This window comes from Mugil cephalus, chromosome 12 (assembly GCF_022458985.1).
Source record: "Mugil cephalus isolate CIBA_MC_2020 chromosome 12, CIBA_Mcephalus_1.1, whole genome shotgun sequence".
Lineage (NCBI taxonomy): Eukaryota > Metazoa > Chordata > Actinopteri > Mugiliformes > Mugilidae > Mugil > Mugil cephalus.
The window spans coordinates 14450495-14466652 of record NC_061781.1 but is presented as its reverse complement, the minus strand read 5'-3'; the positions used below and the strand labels follow the sequence as shown (position 1 = coordinate 14466652).

General features: G+C 41.3%; 1 protein-coding gene across 8 annotated transcripts in view; it reads right to left on the bottom strand.

The window, feature by feature from the left end:
* The window catches only part of rapgef4a (Rap guanine nucleotide exchange factor 4a), a 32150-nt gene extending 18839 nt beyond the window's left edge, over window positions 1-13311 (bottom strand). For 4 of the 8 annotated variants that reach the window (XM_047600447.1, XM_047600448.1, XM_047600449.1 and 1 more), the window contains exons 1-4: window positions 13173-13311; window positions 10472-10614; window positions 10290-10378; window positions 9590-9736 (exon numbers count right to left, since the gene is read on the bottom strand). In XM_047600447.1, coding sequence (XP_047456403.1) covers window positions 9590-9736; window positions 10290-10378; window positions 10472-10614; window positions 13173-13240 — 447 coding nt within the window. In that variant the 5' untranslated portion in view covers window positions 13241-13311. Of the gene's footprint in view, window positions 1-1870; window positions 2149-8385; window positions 8525-9589; window positions 9737-10289; window positions 10379-10471; window positions 10615-13172 lie in introns of those variants that run through there. The other 4 variants (XM_047600450.1, XM_047600452.1, XM_047600453.1 and 1 more) reach the window with 4 other exon arrangements.
* Between the last annotated feature and the right edge of the window lie 2847 nt (window positions 13312-16158).

The window sequence follows — 16158 nt, the reverse complement described above, 5'->3', positions numbered from 1 at the left end:
ACTGTTGTATTAGCGCTGTTACTGACTGCATGGATTATAGAACAAACAGGATGCATCATATAATTCTTCACAGTGTGATATCAAGTCACAAAGCGCAGTGTTTTAGTCAGACAGCTTGGAGTCTGATTTAAGTGTCTCCAAGTTCAGAGTTTTTTGGGTTTTTTTTGTTTTTTTATAAAAACTGATTCCATCACAGCAGAAGATTACGACCGTTGCTTTAAGAGGATTTACTCTGAGTGGCGTTACAAATGCCTCGTTGTTTGAAGTGACACAGTCAGACAGGTGTAGCGGGATAAATCTCCTCGCGATCCAGAAGCCGGGGATAACAACTAAGGTCTTTGACTCCAAGGGCTCCCCTCGGCAAATTGCAGCCTGATACAAATAAAGACACGACACACTGTATATAAAGAAGCAGAAACGTGGCTTTGGCAGCATGTGTTATCTTCAGCAGCTTACACAGCTCAAAAAACATGGCGACAATAAAACACACATAATAAAACACAATGAAAGTGTTTCCGAGGTCAGTGGAATTTAGTATAAATGTAAATCTGTTTTCTCTGCGGGGCTGCGTCTGATGTATTTATTTATTTATTTTTTACCCCAGGTCAATGCTATAGATTTATAGCTACTAAGTCGACAATAAAGGAGTTTAAGTGTTTTTTCTTGCGTCAGAATTTAATCTTTCCAATGAAAGCCATGCACTACAGGACTACAGAATCGTTCCTATTTTTATTTTTCACAGGCTTGATGAAAAATAAAAATAAAAATTTGGGCACACCTGACTTTTTTTAAATTGCAGTTGCTCATCTTATTGTGGATTCTGCCAGAAAATGTCACGCACATCCAAAAAAGTGCCAAAGAACTGCCACATTATGTTGAACTGTCAAGACGACTGTGCAGCATTGTGGCTGCACACGTTCATGCTCCCAGTTATCCACTGAATATTCCACTGAAATGATTAACTGTTAAAAAACACTGTATTGTAAAGAGCAATTATAGGTAGCATATATTTTGGAATCTATCTAAAGGGAAATATTTTCTGACAGCATATTTGGCACTACAATCACAGGTGTTTAATTATATGTTTTAATTAGAGAATGAATGAGATATAGTTGACTAATAATAGAAGTAGAGGAGAGGCACATTTCTTAATCATCTAAGTGTATTATTGACAACGGTTCTGCTCTCACATCACACATTTTTCATCCTCGCATAGAAGTGAGCTTGTAATAATAGATTCTGTATCCCTCCAGTGAAGCTCAGTCGACTTCATGCTTATTTGCTCTCGGTCAATGACTTCGCTGTTCACAGCGGCATATATCCCATAGCCACATCCTTTACTCATATGTGATTTATGTGTCTTCATACACAACTGAATAGAATTGCCTGTATGTTACCTGATGCACATGGCTGATGAACTCTAAAGAGCCAACAGATGAGTCTCTACAGTTCATTGAAGCTATTAACAAACCCGTCTTGAGGCGTTTCCAGCTCTGGCTCCTTCTCAGTCTGTCACGCTCGAGTACACTGATGCATTGCGAGCATCGCTGTGCATGAATGCACTCGTGTATTTTGAATAAGCCACAACTGATTACATAACCAACATAGTGCAAACTGTTTTGTAAGTGTCGAGTGGTCCACTTGGGGAGACAATATGAGGAAGACCGTCCCGAGGGTTTCACTTTACATGTGCACTGTTAGATATCTCATAAACACACGCTAAGTTAAACAAAAGAACCTTTTCCTTTTGGAGTCGCAAATTCACAATTTCTCAATAGTTCTGCGACATCGCCGAGAACAGACACAGACTGCCTTCGCATGCAATATACACAAAATGCATTCACTTGTTGAAAAGTTTTGCAAAGATTACCTCTACGTGCTATCAGCGTCCCATGCAGCCAGTGGTTGCGGTTAATACCTTGAAGGTTCTCCGCACCCTCCTAATCCACGCGTGGACAAACACTCCAAGCACGTACGTCCACTTCTAAGTGCAGCACTAGTCATGGGTCACGCTGAACATTGTCCAGCATCGTCCAGCTGTGGCTTCTGAGAACAGGGTGAGCAGACCTGAGCACTCAGCAGAGCCCTAGTCAGCTGCTGACTTCTTCTGAGCAGCAGTTGCTAGGTGATTACTCAACTCCAGTCATTGAGCACGCAGGAGAGCATGCTCAATCTCTGTCTCTCCATTTCTCCCCTCCCTCTCTCTGTCTCTCTCTCTCTCCCTCAAGCCCGAGCTAATCTCCACACACAATACAGACTAGCTGTTCATTTTCAGCGCGACCGCATTCACAAAGAAAGTGCTAAAGCAGCCACGGGATGTGACGGCCAGCAATCAGGAATGTCCAAAAAAACGTCTTGCAAAAAAATGCCCCAGGTGCTTCCATTTATTTAAGATGTTAAGTTGTTTGAAGAGTTGGGCGTGTCTTATAATCTCATGTTAAACAGGAGAACGCAATAAACAGGTCTGTTGCTCTTGAACAGAATCTGCGAAAATTTGATTATTATATTCGGGAAATACGATTGTAGCGATTTCACTGTGTTCAGCGGGGGATGTGCTGTCAAAAAGCAAAATTTTTGTGTGAATTTACTTAAAGTTACAGTATTCAACAGCTCTCCAGGACAATGACAATGCACATGGAGTGCATATACACACAAAGAGGCAAAGGAGGGACAGGACTGGGCATGCACTTCTACTGTAATCACTCTAAATCCAGCTGGACCTTCCATCATGGTTGTGAAGAGGAGTCGGATTAAGTAACGCCGCTCCCTCTTTTCATTCATTTTCAAGCTCTTTAACCCCTTCCCATCTCTCTCTCGCTTGGTGACTAAAGTTTACAAACAGCAACGGCAATCACCCTGATGTCAGCTTTAATAAAGTGTGATAATTTTTAATTGACATTTTGGATGTTATCTTTTGCATTTCCAAACCAGTAATTAAATTACAGTTACTTGTGCTTGTATGAGTTACTGTGCATTACTGTTTTTACGATTTTATATTTTGCTTTTTTCTTGCGTCTCAGGGAGTGACGTTATGTATGCAACAAGTCACGTTTTCAGCATGAGGACAACTCAAGTGTACTACACTTACTAGGTTTACTACAAATGTAACAACAATGGAGGGAGGAGAGAGTCGTGCGTTTTCGAGCTGGAAATACAGCCACTGGAGTGGTAGTTAGAGGGGCAGCTTGGAGGCCAAAGGGCCAGAGATTCACCTCCCCGAAAATAAAGAAAAAGACTTTGGAGCAAAACCGGTAAGTTAGGGAAACTTGAGGAAGCTGTTTGAGCAATAACTTGTACAGGAAATGATCCATTTTTGATATAAACATGTATTTTTTTTGTGGGGTGTGGCAGGTGGCAGCTGCTGAATGTAACTAATAAAGTAACGTGTAATCTAAGTTAGTTATTTTTAAAATCAAGTAATCAGTAAAGTCACCAAATTATTTTTTAAAGGAATAATCAGTAAACACTTATCAGATTACTATTTCAAGGTAACTGTGGCAACACTGGTTGATGGTAGATGTGGAAATGTGACCTATCGTATGACAGACGCTTTATTCTGCCCCTGAAGGATACTGAAATATTAAACACTGAAACACTGAACACTGAGCAGAATTGGTGAATTTCAAAAAGATATAAGACAACAGAGGTGTGCAGATGGTTTTCTAAGCTATGACCTCGTAAATGTTTAATTTGACGATTCATGGGCAATTTCCAAAGGTTTACCAACTTGTTTTATGATTGAAACACATCCTGAAGAAACATATTGCAAAACATTCTCGACTCGTGAAGCATTCACTGTGCAGCTTTCACACTGTTTCGCTGTTTCTTTTTTGCATCCCGTTCAGCCCTGAAGATTTACAGACTGTGCCATCCAGCATACGGTTCTTCTCAAGGACAGAGAGCAGATGGTGTCTCATCTTTGACCTTGTCACTTATCAGAGCCACGAGATGGCTGCACTCAAATTATTCACATTATCACATTATCAAGTTTATCTGGTGTACAAATATTCCTAAAATATTACCCTTTTTTTTCATTTTCTTTTCATTTAAAAATATTTTCATTAAAAATTGACGTGGCATTTGTTTCAGGTTTTTGAAATTTCTCTTTGTTGTTGCAGCCTGTCTCTTTAGTATACAGACGTGGTTTCATACTGTGAATATTACACCTCGCAAATTTCTACTACTGAGACCTTGTAATTCTCATACGGTGTCGACAATGTGGGTGTAATTCAATTCTTCCTTAAATTAAGAATGAGTGAACTGAATGAAGTAGAGATCAATTATGTGAATGACAGTTCTGATGAAGTACAAACAGGAAATAAAATGGTGGGAAACCTAACATGGTAATTAACTGAACAAGTAAATCTGACTTGCATAAGCTCACCATTATGACAAGGTGCTACATCACAGTTAAAGTCTTAAGGACTATTAACAGTGTTCACATTTTTATCTTCCTTGGTTAAGAAAAGTGGAAAATGTCTTAACAGTCATCCAACTTATTGACAGACATCATGCTGTGTTATTTTATAATATACTCCAAACTGGCTGAATAGTAAACTGCACTAGCTGCAACAATTTCAGAAAAACCCGATAATGGAAAATCACATCTTATTTTGAAAAAGGTCATTTTGAATTTTTTTAAATAAAGGCTGGTACTGAACAGGCACCAACATAAGACTACTCTAAATTATATCAGGCAAGTCGCTATTCAAAACAGTGAAGAAACAATATATTCTCACTCTTATGCTTTATTCTCAGGTGACTGAGTAAAGTAATTATTTCATGAAGTTGGCTTCTGGTAACATTATTCTTGCTCACAATAAAGTGTGAGTGTTTTTGTGAGCTTACATAGAAATAAATTCTGTGAAAGATTTACAATCAGGGCTGAAATTAAGCAGGCAGATCTAAAAGCCTGTGGTCATGCTTGAGGCGTTATTACAGCTTTGACTGCAAAAAAAACACACACCAACTAATCCAAGTTCTTTACTTTATCTAGATAGACGAATACGCACTACTGCCACTTGCTGTTAAGGACTGTTATTTTCCTTCACTCAGATGCAGAATGTGTGTGCCAGTCGGCTGTAAGTCCAAGACTTTTGCGGTGCGTTCAAGGGCAGGTTTTTGATCCATACACAGGCCACGCTACAGTTCTTTGATGCCAGTTTGATGTATCCATACCACAAAGCGCGCTCTACATAAAACCAAAATAGTCAAATATAAAAATATTGGACAAGATTTGTGGCAATTTATTCCAAACTGCAATAGAGGGTCTAGTCTACATGTGATGTCACAGCATGGGCCGTCTCCGTGGTTACAGTGATAGTTGAGCGTGGAGACGAGCCACATTAGTTTGAACCATAGTGTTTAATTGCATCTAATTTGTAAAATAATAATATAATAATAATAATTAAAAGAAGCAAAGAGCTGTTGTGTGATTGACTGCACCAACAGACTTGAAGTAGCCAGAGACATATTTTACAGATATATCCGACTGCCAAAGAAAAGAGAAGTAAATGGATCGCTGCATTACTAAGAAACAACTGGAATTGTTGTGGTTCACTTTTAGTGTCAGGTAATATTAGTTTATGCTGTATTTTTTGATTAACAGTTACCTCTTAAGTTACGTTCTGGAGGGCTGTTAGATAAGTTTGTGAATGTTGTTGTTTTGGCGTAGTTACACACAAGAGTAACTATTTCAGTTTCAACAATAAATAACAATAAAACAATAAATGGAATATTTGTGATCACACCTCGTCATCCTTTTAACGTCCGGTCAGACGCTACAGTATTGTATGGCTAGCGTTACTTCTCAGTAAAGCTCTTAGCGTTAGCATCTTTTACTTAGCTACATTTATCATTCACTGAAATGACCTAAAACTAACTTAAACTAACTGAAAATGAGCCTAATTCACTTTTCCAAATCCACACTAGTTTGTATGGATCATTGTTGAGTCCAATTGTCCTTAACTTGATCTGATAATCCACATTTTTCTCCGGTTTCGCTTTATTTACTGATACATTTCACTGTGTTTTGCCACTCAGGGGGGCATGGCCCCAGGAGCCAGTGACGTCAATTTCATTAAGGCATAACAGAAGGAAAAGTTGCCAAATCATGAGTGGATTTGATCTTCTGGACACCATGAATATCTGATTCGTCAATCAGCTGACAATGCACCCAGTAAAGCTACACTGCTAGCCTGGCAAAAAAGGAGCATAATGACCAACGAGCCCAGTGGCTGCATCCAAGAGTCCTGTTCTATTTTATGAGTTCATACTGCAGCCTCTTGATGATGTAACAACTCTGTGAGCAGAAACATGGGAATAATATGTTATTTATACAATGTCTCTGCTCTTTTCTTGCACATAATAACTGTACACTCGGGTGGAACTTGGATGTGGAACCACCAGAGGATTCACGTGGCCTCATTTTTTCCAGCCCCCCCCCCTCACCCACTCCTCAGACACTAGAGGGCATATAGCATCCCTGCCACTTCCTGTTCATCAGTTTTCTTCACTGGCTGCCCACCAGGATGCTCCTATGAACTGATGATAATGACACACCAGTATCCCTCCCATGCTATCAGCTCAGCACCCAGCAGACATGCCCTAAGCATAAAAACAGACATGCAGGATACATGAAAGCGTCCGTGAAGCTACTTTACTCAAAATGCTTAATGACACAAGACTACATGACGAAGCTCAGCTTGTCCAGGCCACATGGATGCTGACACGAATGCAAGAGAGCCGCCTCATGGCCGTAAAAACACAAATGACAGCTATGTTGTTTCAATCACTCTGGCCACAGGAAGCTGGAAACAAAGTAAAGAGTGAGTCGACGATTAGGCCATCTAAGCTTCGGTCGGCCTCGCTGTGAACGCTGAGCTTGGATCATGTCTGCTTTGTTAAACAAACAAGCACACGGCTGCCCGTTCGCTGTGACACAATCCAGCCTCCGTCACGTGCCAAGCTACATGAAAGCCGCAGTCGCAGCAGTCAAAGGCATGAAAAATATATATAAATATTAAAATTACATGCATGAACGAGACCCACAGACCACTCGCGCATGCAGTGATTTTGGCATGAAAAATTACTGGAGAATAAAACAGAAAGTTTAATTATGCACCACACATACATACAGTGTATATACTGCGCACAGAAATATATGGAGAAAAAAGGGCATGACTGGAAAAAAAATATACTGAATAATTGACTTGGAGAGCCATGAATAAAAAATATTCGTGGCTGGTCCACTGGTTCATTAGGGCAAGGTTGTTCTCACTCCGGCATAGTTTTGCCAGAGTGCTTTGCCAACGACAGAAGGAGACGTCTGTGTGGGAGGAGGACGAGGAGGAAGATGAGGAGATATGTAAGTGTCTTTTAGGGCTTCCTTCAGCCCAAAGCATATTAGGTAATGTGATTCCTTTACTATATCTCCATAGCAGCTGGCAGTAAGAGGCATTTCACTGTTCAGTCTGGTTTTCAGGACTCTAGGCAACAAGAATACTGATGTTATATTGCTTTAAATACACAATGCACCACAAATATAGATCAGTTTGAAGCAGCTGAACTTGATATGCCAGAACGACCACTGAAACGAACAGGAAAGTTAGAGGCAGGTTGTTGCCACAGCAGTGGAGCGGTGCTACGTTCAGCCCGACGTCCCATGCCACCACTAACGAGACACAATATTGGCCGTTTTTCTGCACTGCAGTAACACGAGGAGGAATAAACAAGCACGGCTGCCAGGCAGAATGATTTGGTGAACTGGCTGTACAATCAACGCACAGCAGAAACACTCGTGAGCGGTGAACGATTGTCTGTCAACAAGGTGGTTGCGGGAATTTTGACCGCAGAGCCCTTCAGGTAAAGCTCTGGACAAGTCAGCACATCTTATGAGTGAAAATCCGTGTATTGATCCTAATGGTGTCGATAGTTTCCTGCAGAAGTGCATCACGAAAAGTCTGAATTGGAAAACCGATTTTTCCGGTGCAGAAATTTTCTGCTGGAATGAAAATTTAGGCCGGATATTCTGCAAAAAAATAATCTTGACGTTATTCTTACAATTTTCTTCTTCCTCATTAAAAACGTGACTCCTGGACAAGTAGGTCTCTATTTTGCCGTAAAGAACACTGATTTAAAAACAGATGAATGACAAATAAAAACCTTGACCCTGAATCTGAAACTGGACTCACACTAGTTAAACTTCTTCTTAATCATTTATAGACTGTGAACCGCCACCAGTGTGGCAAAAAGCAGACCCAGAATATCTCCTAAACATACGCACGTAACTACATATAAATGTCACTTCACATTGTGTCATTGTACGGTACAAAAGCATACATCCGAGCCAGAGACGGAAGCCATAAAATCTCATTTGAGACAAACCTTACTGAAGAGGTCGCCCCAGGGCCGAGGTGAAATGTGTAGCCTAGTAGTTCTTCCACATGATTCCCTGCATGCGCGCAACCAGAGCAGTCGCACTGCTGCCGCTGGTCAGTGGGTTGATGCAAACACACAGACCACAGTTTAACTCACTGATTTGCTGTTGTCCCAGAGGAAATGGGCTGTCTCTCTCAGGAAACCTTCCCGTTACAGAGGGAGCTGAGGGACGAGAGGGACTTCTGCACAAGCGTGATACTTCCCAGCCAACAGAGATAATGAGATGAGTGTTGCATCCTACTTCCAAGTGTCAATAAATAACACTGTTTCTCCTTAGTATCACGTCATATGCGATTCGCAGACTGCTATAATCTCTTACGTACGTACTTACTACGTTTAATGTTTTTTTAAAGGGGCTGTATGTGACTGCTGAGTGTTACTGGAAGACTGATCAGCAAAGAACAGAGTCAGAGTCAGCTTCTCCTTGGCTCTACGCTTCCATCTAGTGGTCAGAAGGTGTAAAACCCACCACAGGCCAATAAAACTTCAGACACATAATAAAACACCCTAGATAGCGCACTCACACACAAACTTGGATGCAGAAGGTAACAGTATATTATTCATTCCTTTGGAGGCTCAACAATAAATTCATAATCCAAAAAACACTCTGACTGTACACCCCTACGCTTTGGCTTGCACTCCAGGCTCAATTTATCACGGTTTTCACATTCAGCATTTCATTTTCAACAAGAACAGGGGAGGACAGGTGGCTGTTACTTGGCTTGAAGTAGCCCCATCAGTTGGTCAGGAATTAAAGGGAAAATATAAAGCAAACCCACTGAGAAGTTATAATTTGCTTTGTACGTAGTAACATATTTACTTGAACGTGTATAACTAATCCTATTTTAATTTATGTCTTGATTCATGCTCTGACTCAAAAAACTACATTCTTTATGACTAATAAAAAAGATATTTTGCTTAGATTCATAAATGTGGAAATAAATTCTTGACATTTCTGTTGTGAAGAAATCGTTGCGGTGTATTTGCCCAAGTGTTATCAAGAAAACATCCTGAAAGGATATGAAAGAAAACAGATGACGCACTTGGCCAACAGCGCTTTTAGACCTTACCTTGAATTATTCCCTGTCATGTAGCCAGAGAAATTCTGCAGGCTGCTGTAAGTACAGGCGCAGCAAATAGAGGTACTCACCTCCCACAGAGACCTGAACTCCCTCTGTTCGATGCGTAGGAGCTCGCTGAATTCCCGCGTGACGATGGTTGCATGTCGGGGGGTGTTGTCCAGGATCGACTCCCCAAACGCTGTGCCAGTCCCCAGTGTGCATATAGTAACAGCATCCTGCAAGGGACACAGAAATGTTGCTCTGCATGGATGAAATAAGAATAAGAATAAGCAACGATGCTGTGAAATGCAAATGAAATGGCTTCATCCTCCTAAAAGGGGGGAAAAAATGGTTTTACTGCACAGCTCTTGAGAAGCAATGCTCTGAAGTGATGAGACCACTGTGAAAGGTCAGACGCAGTCTCCTGAGCACTTGTGGCAAATAGATGGATATTCTCCAGTCCACAAAGAAATTATTTCAATCAGCACCCACACACACTGACTGAGATTAACAAATATTCTGTGATGTTCTAGTAATCAAAAAATCTTTACAGCCCCTCCCCCAGACAAAACTCTGCTTTATTTCTTTTGTGAGTTTTACTAACTAGAATTCAAAATTTCGCAAACACATTATACAGATGCATAATGCATAATATGACAAATTTAGCACACTATCATTTATTATGGTAGTTGTGATGGGGTCTAATAGGTGCTAATAGACAAAAAAAAGAAGATAGCAACTTCACCCTTTTAAATATAATGTATTGATCACCTCTCAGTTGAAACCAACCTGATAACTTGATGTCTCCGACACTTTAACGTCCAGCGAGCCAGACAGCACGGCGTACCAGCTGGTCCCTATGTCTCCTTGGCGGAACACTGTTTTAAGAAAGCAAAGTAAAAGAAGCGTCTTTTCTTTTCTCTTCGGCTGTTTCGTTCTCAAATATATGTCAGAAGTGCGTTGTGACCCACATGTGATGCCTTTCTCCAAGCACTCATAGAACCCACACAGGCAAATCTTCTGCAGCAAACTCGTGTGGAATCTCTCGAAGGCCTTCACATTTTTCAGACGAGCCAGGATTATGTCGACGTCTTCCCCCGAGCGCTCTGCAGGTCTGGGGAGATAAAAGGAGCAGCGCGGCAATGAACTAAATATACTGTAAGGTGCCTTGACAGGTGGTAGAGCCTGCTCCACTCAGAGATAAGAGCACACTGGCACTGACTCGTAAAATCCTCCAGAATGTTGTGCCATGGTATTAATTGCTCTCGCACAACACTGTCCTTTGATTTCAAGTTAAAATCCGCATGCAATAACTTGTCAGCCGCACAAGAAACACCCAGAGTGTGATAGACTGTCTCTGACAATAGACACCTAAAGCTTGATAAATACACTCCCATAGAGCCTTCAGTGGTGCAATTACAGCCTACTTGTGCACAAAAGACACCTGAGTGGAACATAATGACTCATTGACATGCATGACGACATTCTCTTGGTACATTTGTGCTTTTATTGACATCGGCGAGTTGAAGGTGAGTGTATGTTCAGGCACCTTTGATCCTCTCTGTATCGCGTTATATCTTTTATAAAGGATAAGGGCGTTTCCCTTAGCTGGCTGATCTGGAGGATGAATGAAGTTTCAGCCGTTCAATATTTTATTTTGTCCTCTTTGTCCTTTTATTTTATTTTATTTTATTTTAAAAAGACTGACACGGCTTTTGCTCCCGACGAATAACTGACCACTTTTTTCCGTCAAGTACTGCCTGCAACTGTGTATTACTTTGCCTTTTTGTTACATTTGTTACAGTGAATTCAACATCTTTGATGTAACATGTGGGCGGCTGTCCTGCAGCTTACATCACCTTTGAATTGATGTTCATCTTTTTCTTTTTTTTTTTTTTAAACTTAAATCGGATAGTATCAAGTTTTGCTTCCAAACCCTCCAGCTTGACGTGGCAACAAGAGCCACGAGTACTTGATAATGCATATCACGCACCGTCCTGTTGTAGGACTGTGGAAGTGTTTTCACCGAGCGACAACCAGAAAACTGACTCTTTATCATGTAATCACTGGCATCCTTTTAACCGTGCCTACGACATGCACTTCCTGACAAGACTGTTTGCTCACATCTAGTGTGCGGGAGCCCCTTACCTATTCTCCCATCACTGCCAGGCTGCATTATTTCGCCACTGTGTACTTTAAACTACAAAGCCGGGACAACGCAAGGGAGAGCGAGAGATGTGTGGGAGTCCGGCTTTCAGAGCCAGTGTCCATCTGGAAACCGATCAAAAAGAAAAATCTGACTTAGTGCTGACTTAGAGTCCAAGTGGAGACAGATTGATTTCATCGTGGCAGCTTGTTAGTGCTCTGACACCGAAAACAACGATGAACCCGCTGACTACTGTTCCTAAATTTGAATCATGTGAAAAACTGCGATTTGCGCAGGCCTTGTATTAAACTGTGATAAGAAAGCATTGCAAGAATTAGGGTATTTGTTATACAGTTGTCATGTTTATTCCATTCCAAAAACTCCCACTAGGTTTTCACATACACATGGAAACTTACATCCATCGCATTTCACTTTACCATTACCAACAGAGTGATAAGGTGGTTGCAATTGCTCGGAAAAGGTGAGTCATATGAGAAGCATTTAATTTGAGGGGCACAGGTGGCTTCTACAGCCAGGCGGAGGATATTACTGTGTAAACACGTCTGGCACACTTGCGTCACTTCGCTGCTCATAGCTGCTGCACTTTGGACCTTTTTCTTTGTGATGAGCCCCTCTGTCTTCCCTTCTTCATCCTGTGTATCTCAGTGACCCATTTACACCTGGGCCGTGTCTGTCTGACACGTGACGCTTTACTGTACGCACGATCCAAATGTGGAATGTATGCAGCAGGTAGTGCTTTCAGAAACAGTGGAGTGAATCAGTTCATGCCAGTATTGTGTAAACAAACATACAGATTGCAGTGCTTGATAGTAGGGATGCATGTCATAATGCGACGTTAAACGTCTTGTTTATTGCAGATGGCTGCATATTGTAGAGGTTTATTCATTAGACTAAATGTTCCACTGAGATGTGGAGCAAAAACATAAAAGCAGACAACTCTCAAATGAAGGGAGAACCTTCCTGTTACAATGAGAGAAATGTTTTGAATGTCTGCTGACAGTCACCTGGTCTCGCAATAATCCTGTAGCTCTCTGAAACACAAGAAACTATACTCTTTTTTGGTTAGTCAAATACAATAATCACTAAGTGGGTAGCTGAAGCAACCGGGAGGTATATTTAGAGGCCAAAGTAGTCAGGACTGCAAGTAAGCCTTTAACAAAACGATCAAACGCATGACTTAAAGTTTGCATCCTTCAGGCTTAGATTATTGTTTTTGCTTTGATCCAGTGTTTCGTTCAGTTTGCCTGGAGCTTAGCCAACAATGAGCTTGGAGGTTAACACGTGTTCATATATGAAAGGTAACCTTGGCGCTCTCAAGAATGCCCCAATTCAGGATCTGATGAACGGATTAAGTCTTAATTCCTTGGGGAAATTAAAAGCATAGTCGAGATCAATGTTTTACTGCAGCCGTGGAAACACAACGCCCAAGCTCTTAATGATGAAGTCAAAAAAAAAAAAAAAAATCACGTTAATATTCACTCATGCAGTGCTGTGCTTTGAATTACCTCTTATCGAGACAAATAATCCACTCGGCAGATTCCGACGAACGCGAAGAAGTGTGCGCTGCTACCATCTTGGGATCCTGCTGCTGATGCTGCTGAAGCTGCGGAGGAGGAGGAGGTGGGGGAGGAGGAGGAGGAGGAGGAGGAGGAAGGGGAGGAGTGGGCTGGACCAACAACAGTCTTCATCTGCCGTCAATCACTCTGCTGACAGTCCACACCGTCCCTGCTTTGCTTACCTGGCCTGAAGCAGCCTCAGCAGGAAACGCATCAGTGCAGAAAAAAAAGAAGAAGCACGGCAGGGAGAAAAACGTGACTCACTTTGCAAAGCTGAGCAAGGCAACAGTTTTCAGCAGGGATGTGGTGGAAGGAAAATCGGGAGTCTGTTTCTTCAAGTTCATGAGATAATTTTCTGCAGTGGCATTTTTTTATTATTATTATTTTGTGGGAAGAAGAACTGATGCAGTCTGACAGTCCTGCAGTCACATGGCAGCTGCCTGCCTGCAGGTGTGGGTACATGATGGGGGCTGATAGAAAGTGGCCAGTTGGTACAGTGAGTCACTTCTGTACCGCAGAATATCTGCAAAGGAGAAACAAGCGGTGCGGCGGTGAGCTTGTGATTAGCTCATCTGGACTAGACAGCATCCAGGGACTGGAGCAAATGATGCAAACTACCTTCATCCACCCATGGATGTAATTAAACGGCCGCTTTAACTGTGTACAACTGCCTCTGGTAGCACTCTAGGGAATGACAGCTTGTCTTCTATCACAGTGGGCACATTTCCATAATGGCCATGAGAAAATGATGCTTTGTTAAGGGAGGCCACACAATGAAAGGGTCATTGGTCTCTTTCCGTTTCCTTGGCAACAAACTGAGACAGAGACAGAAAAACTAAGACTCAGTTGCAGCAGCGATGTCGTCTGAGCTGACAACATTGCGAAGAAAACTGTTTGTATGCTTCTATAATTACTTTTTTTCTCATCATCTATGGTGTGTACCTGTGTTTTGGGGTTGTTGCTGGCTATGTTTCGTCTCATTTTCCACACTCACATACAACACAAAGCACTGCACAACAAAAATATTACAGAAAATTAAACAACTACTGTCCTTGCGAGTAGGTGATTTCTGTATTACTGGACTTTATCTGGTACTTTAGTACAGGACAGTTTCTCAGTGTAGGATAAGGCAGCAGACAGATGCTTTCAGATAACATTAAAATCCACAGTGTCTCCTACATGCCATTATGCATTGCGATTGTTGTTTAGGATTTTATTTTTTACAGTGTACTGCTCATGGTCTGTGATGTACTGTAAGTTATTAATTCCTATTATAGATCAGAAATAATTTCTAGGATCAAGTTCTTTTACCTGCATCAAGATGGCAGCATTCTCTCTAAAAATGACGAAAATGAGAATATCAGGCCTCAAAGGTGCTTCACTCCTCATGGAGAGAGATATAAAACGTTCAACCTTGTCCTGAATGTGAAACAATGTCGGTGCTCTAAGTAAAAGATTCAGTCTGAAAATTCTCTGTGCATCTGGTGAGAATTTTCAGGTGTTTGTTTTTTAACCGATTTAGTAAGAGGAACTTAAAATCTAAATAGTTTAATCGAGGAGCTGCTTGGACACTTCTCATCATGCTCCTTCCCTCTCTTGCGAAAACAAACAACAAGGAAGTAAGACTCAGTAGTTCAGGTTGAGGCGTGCACAACACATAACATGCATTCCTCTAACACTGCATACCACATATTCAGAGCCGCAACAGGCTAACTCATAACAAGGTATGAAGATGTCAACATGTGCTGCAATACTTCTGCCAGGCGCCGCAAACCACTGCAGCCCACACGTACTACAAAATTGCACATATCAAAGTATTATTTCACAAGAATACAAACTACTATACATATATTTCTGAAATGCATATTTCAGCCAAATAAAAGAAACAAAAAAAAGGAGAGAGACGGCAGGTGTAGACATTATTTAGTCTGAAACACGCTCTCAAAGGTTCCACTGACTACACCGTCCAGATCACCTGCTCCTTTTTCCATTAGGGTTTCTCTACTCATCCGATGTTGTTTTTAAATGTTGCTATAGGGACCACTGGCTCCACCGCAGCGTGCCGTGTTACCCCAATCCCACTGACTGTGTATATATGGCTTTTCAGGCCCGCAGTTGCTAGGTGATGCTCCTGCAAGCTGCAAATGGTAAACACATGGACACATGCAACCCTTATGCGCACGCACAAACTTGACTTCAAATGCTGATGAGCATTTGGAAAGACATGCCCTGGTGAAGTCAAGCGTTTAAGAAGTAAAACATGTTCAGGGTCAAACTTCTAGTTCTTTTCTTCGTTTCTTCTTGCCAGTTGATAATTATGAGAAATAACATTTGTTTTGGAAGTCACAAATCCCATGCAGAAGAACAGATTTAATATTGCACAATCAAAGGAAACGATGTTTTAAGCACTGCGCTCCATTGTTGACACTGTTTAGATTTTTCATTTCCATGTTGAGTTCCACCGAGGTCAAGTGTCAGTGAATCTACATAAAACAAATTCCCCCATGAGCACCGTAGAAAGCCATGATATATGGGGTAAACTGATAGAAACTTACATAAACCATGTATATATATGAGATAAAACTTCATATATCAGATAACCATGTCTTCGATGGAATGTGAGGGCAGATAACTCCAGAGGAAATGCCTGAGGACTGGACGTTTTCCAGAGACGTCCCTCATAATGTTTTAAGACCCCGATTCGCTACGATGCCCAAAACAGCCGCAAACGCAAAACCATTGTTTTAAAATATGTTCTGAAGAGATTCAGATGACCGAGGACACTCCTAGGATGAAAATGATCAAGGTTGAGCTTTCAATATTTTATATTTCGTTCAATTAAAAATGCAAATGGGATTACTCTTTAGGCAACTGAAAAAAAAATAACCACATGCGCAGAAAATGCCTGATAATTAGATCACCATCTGCCTAAGCC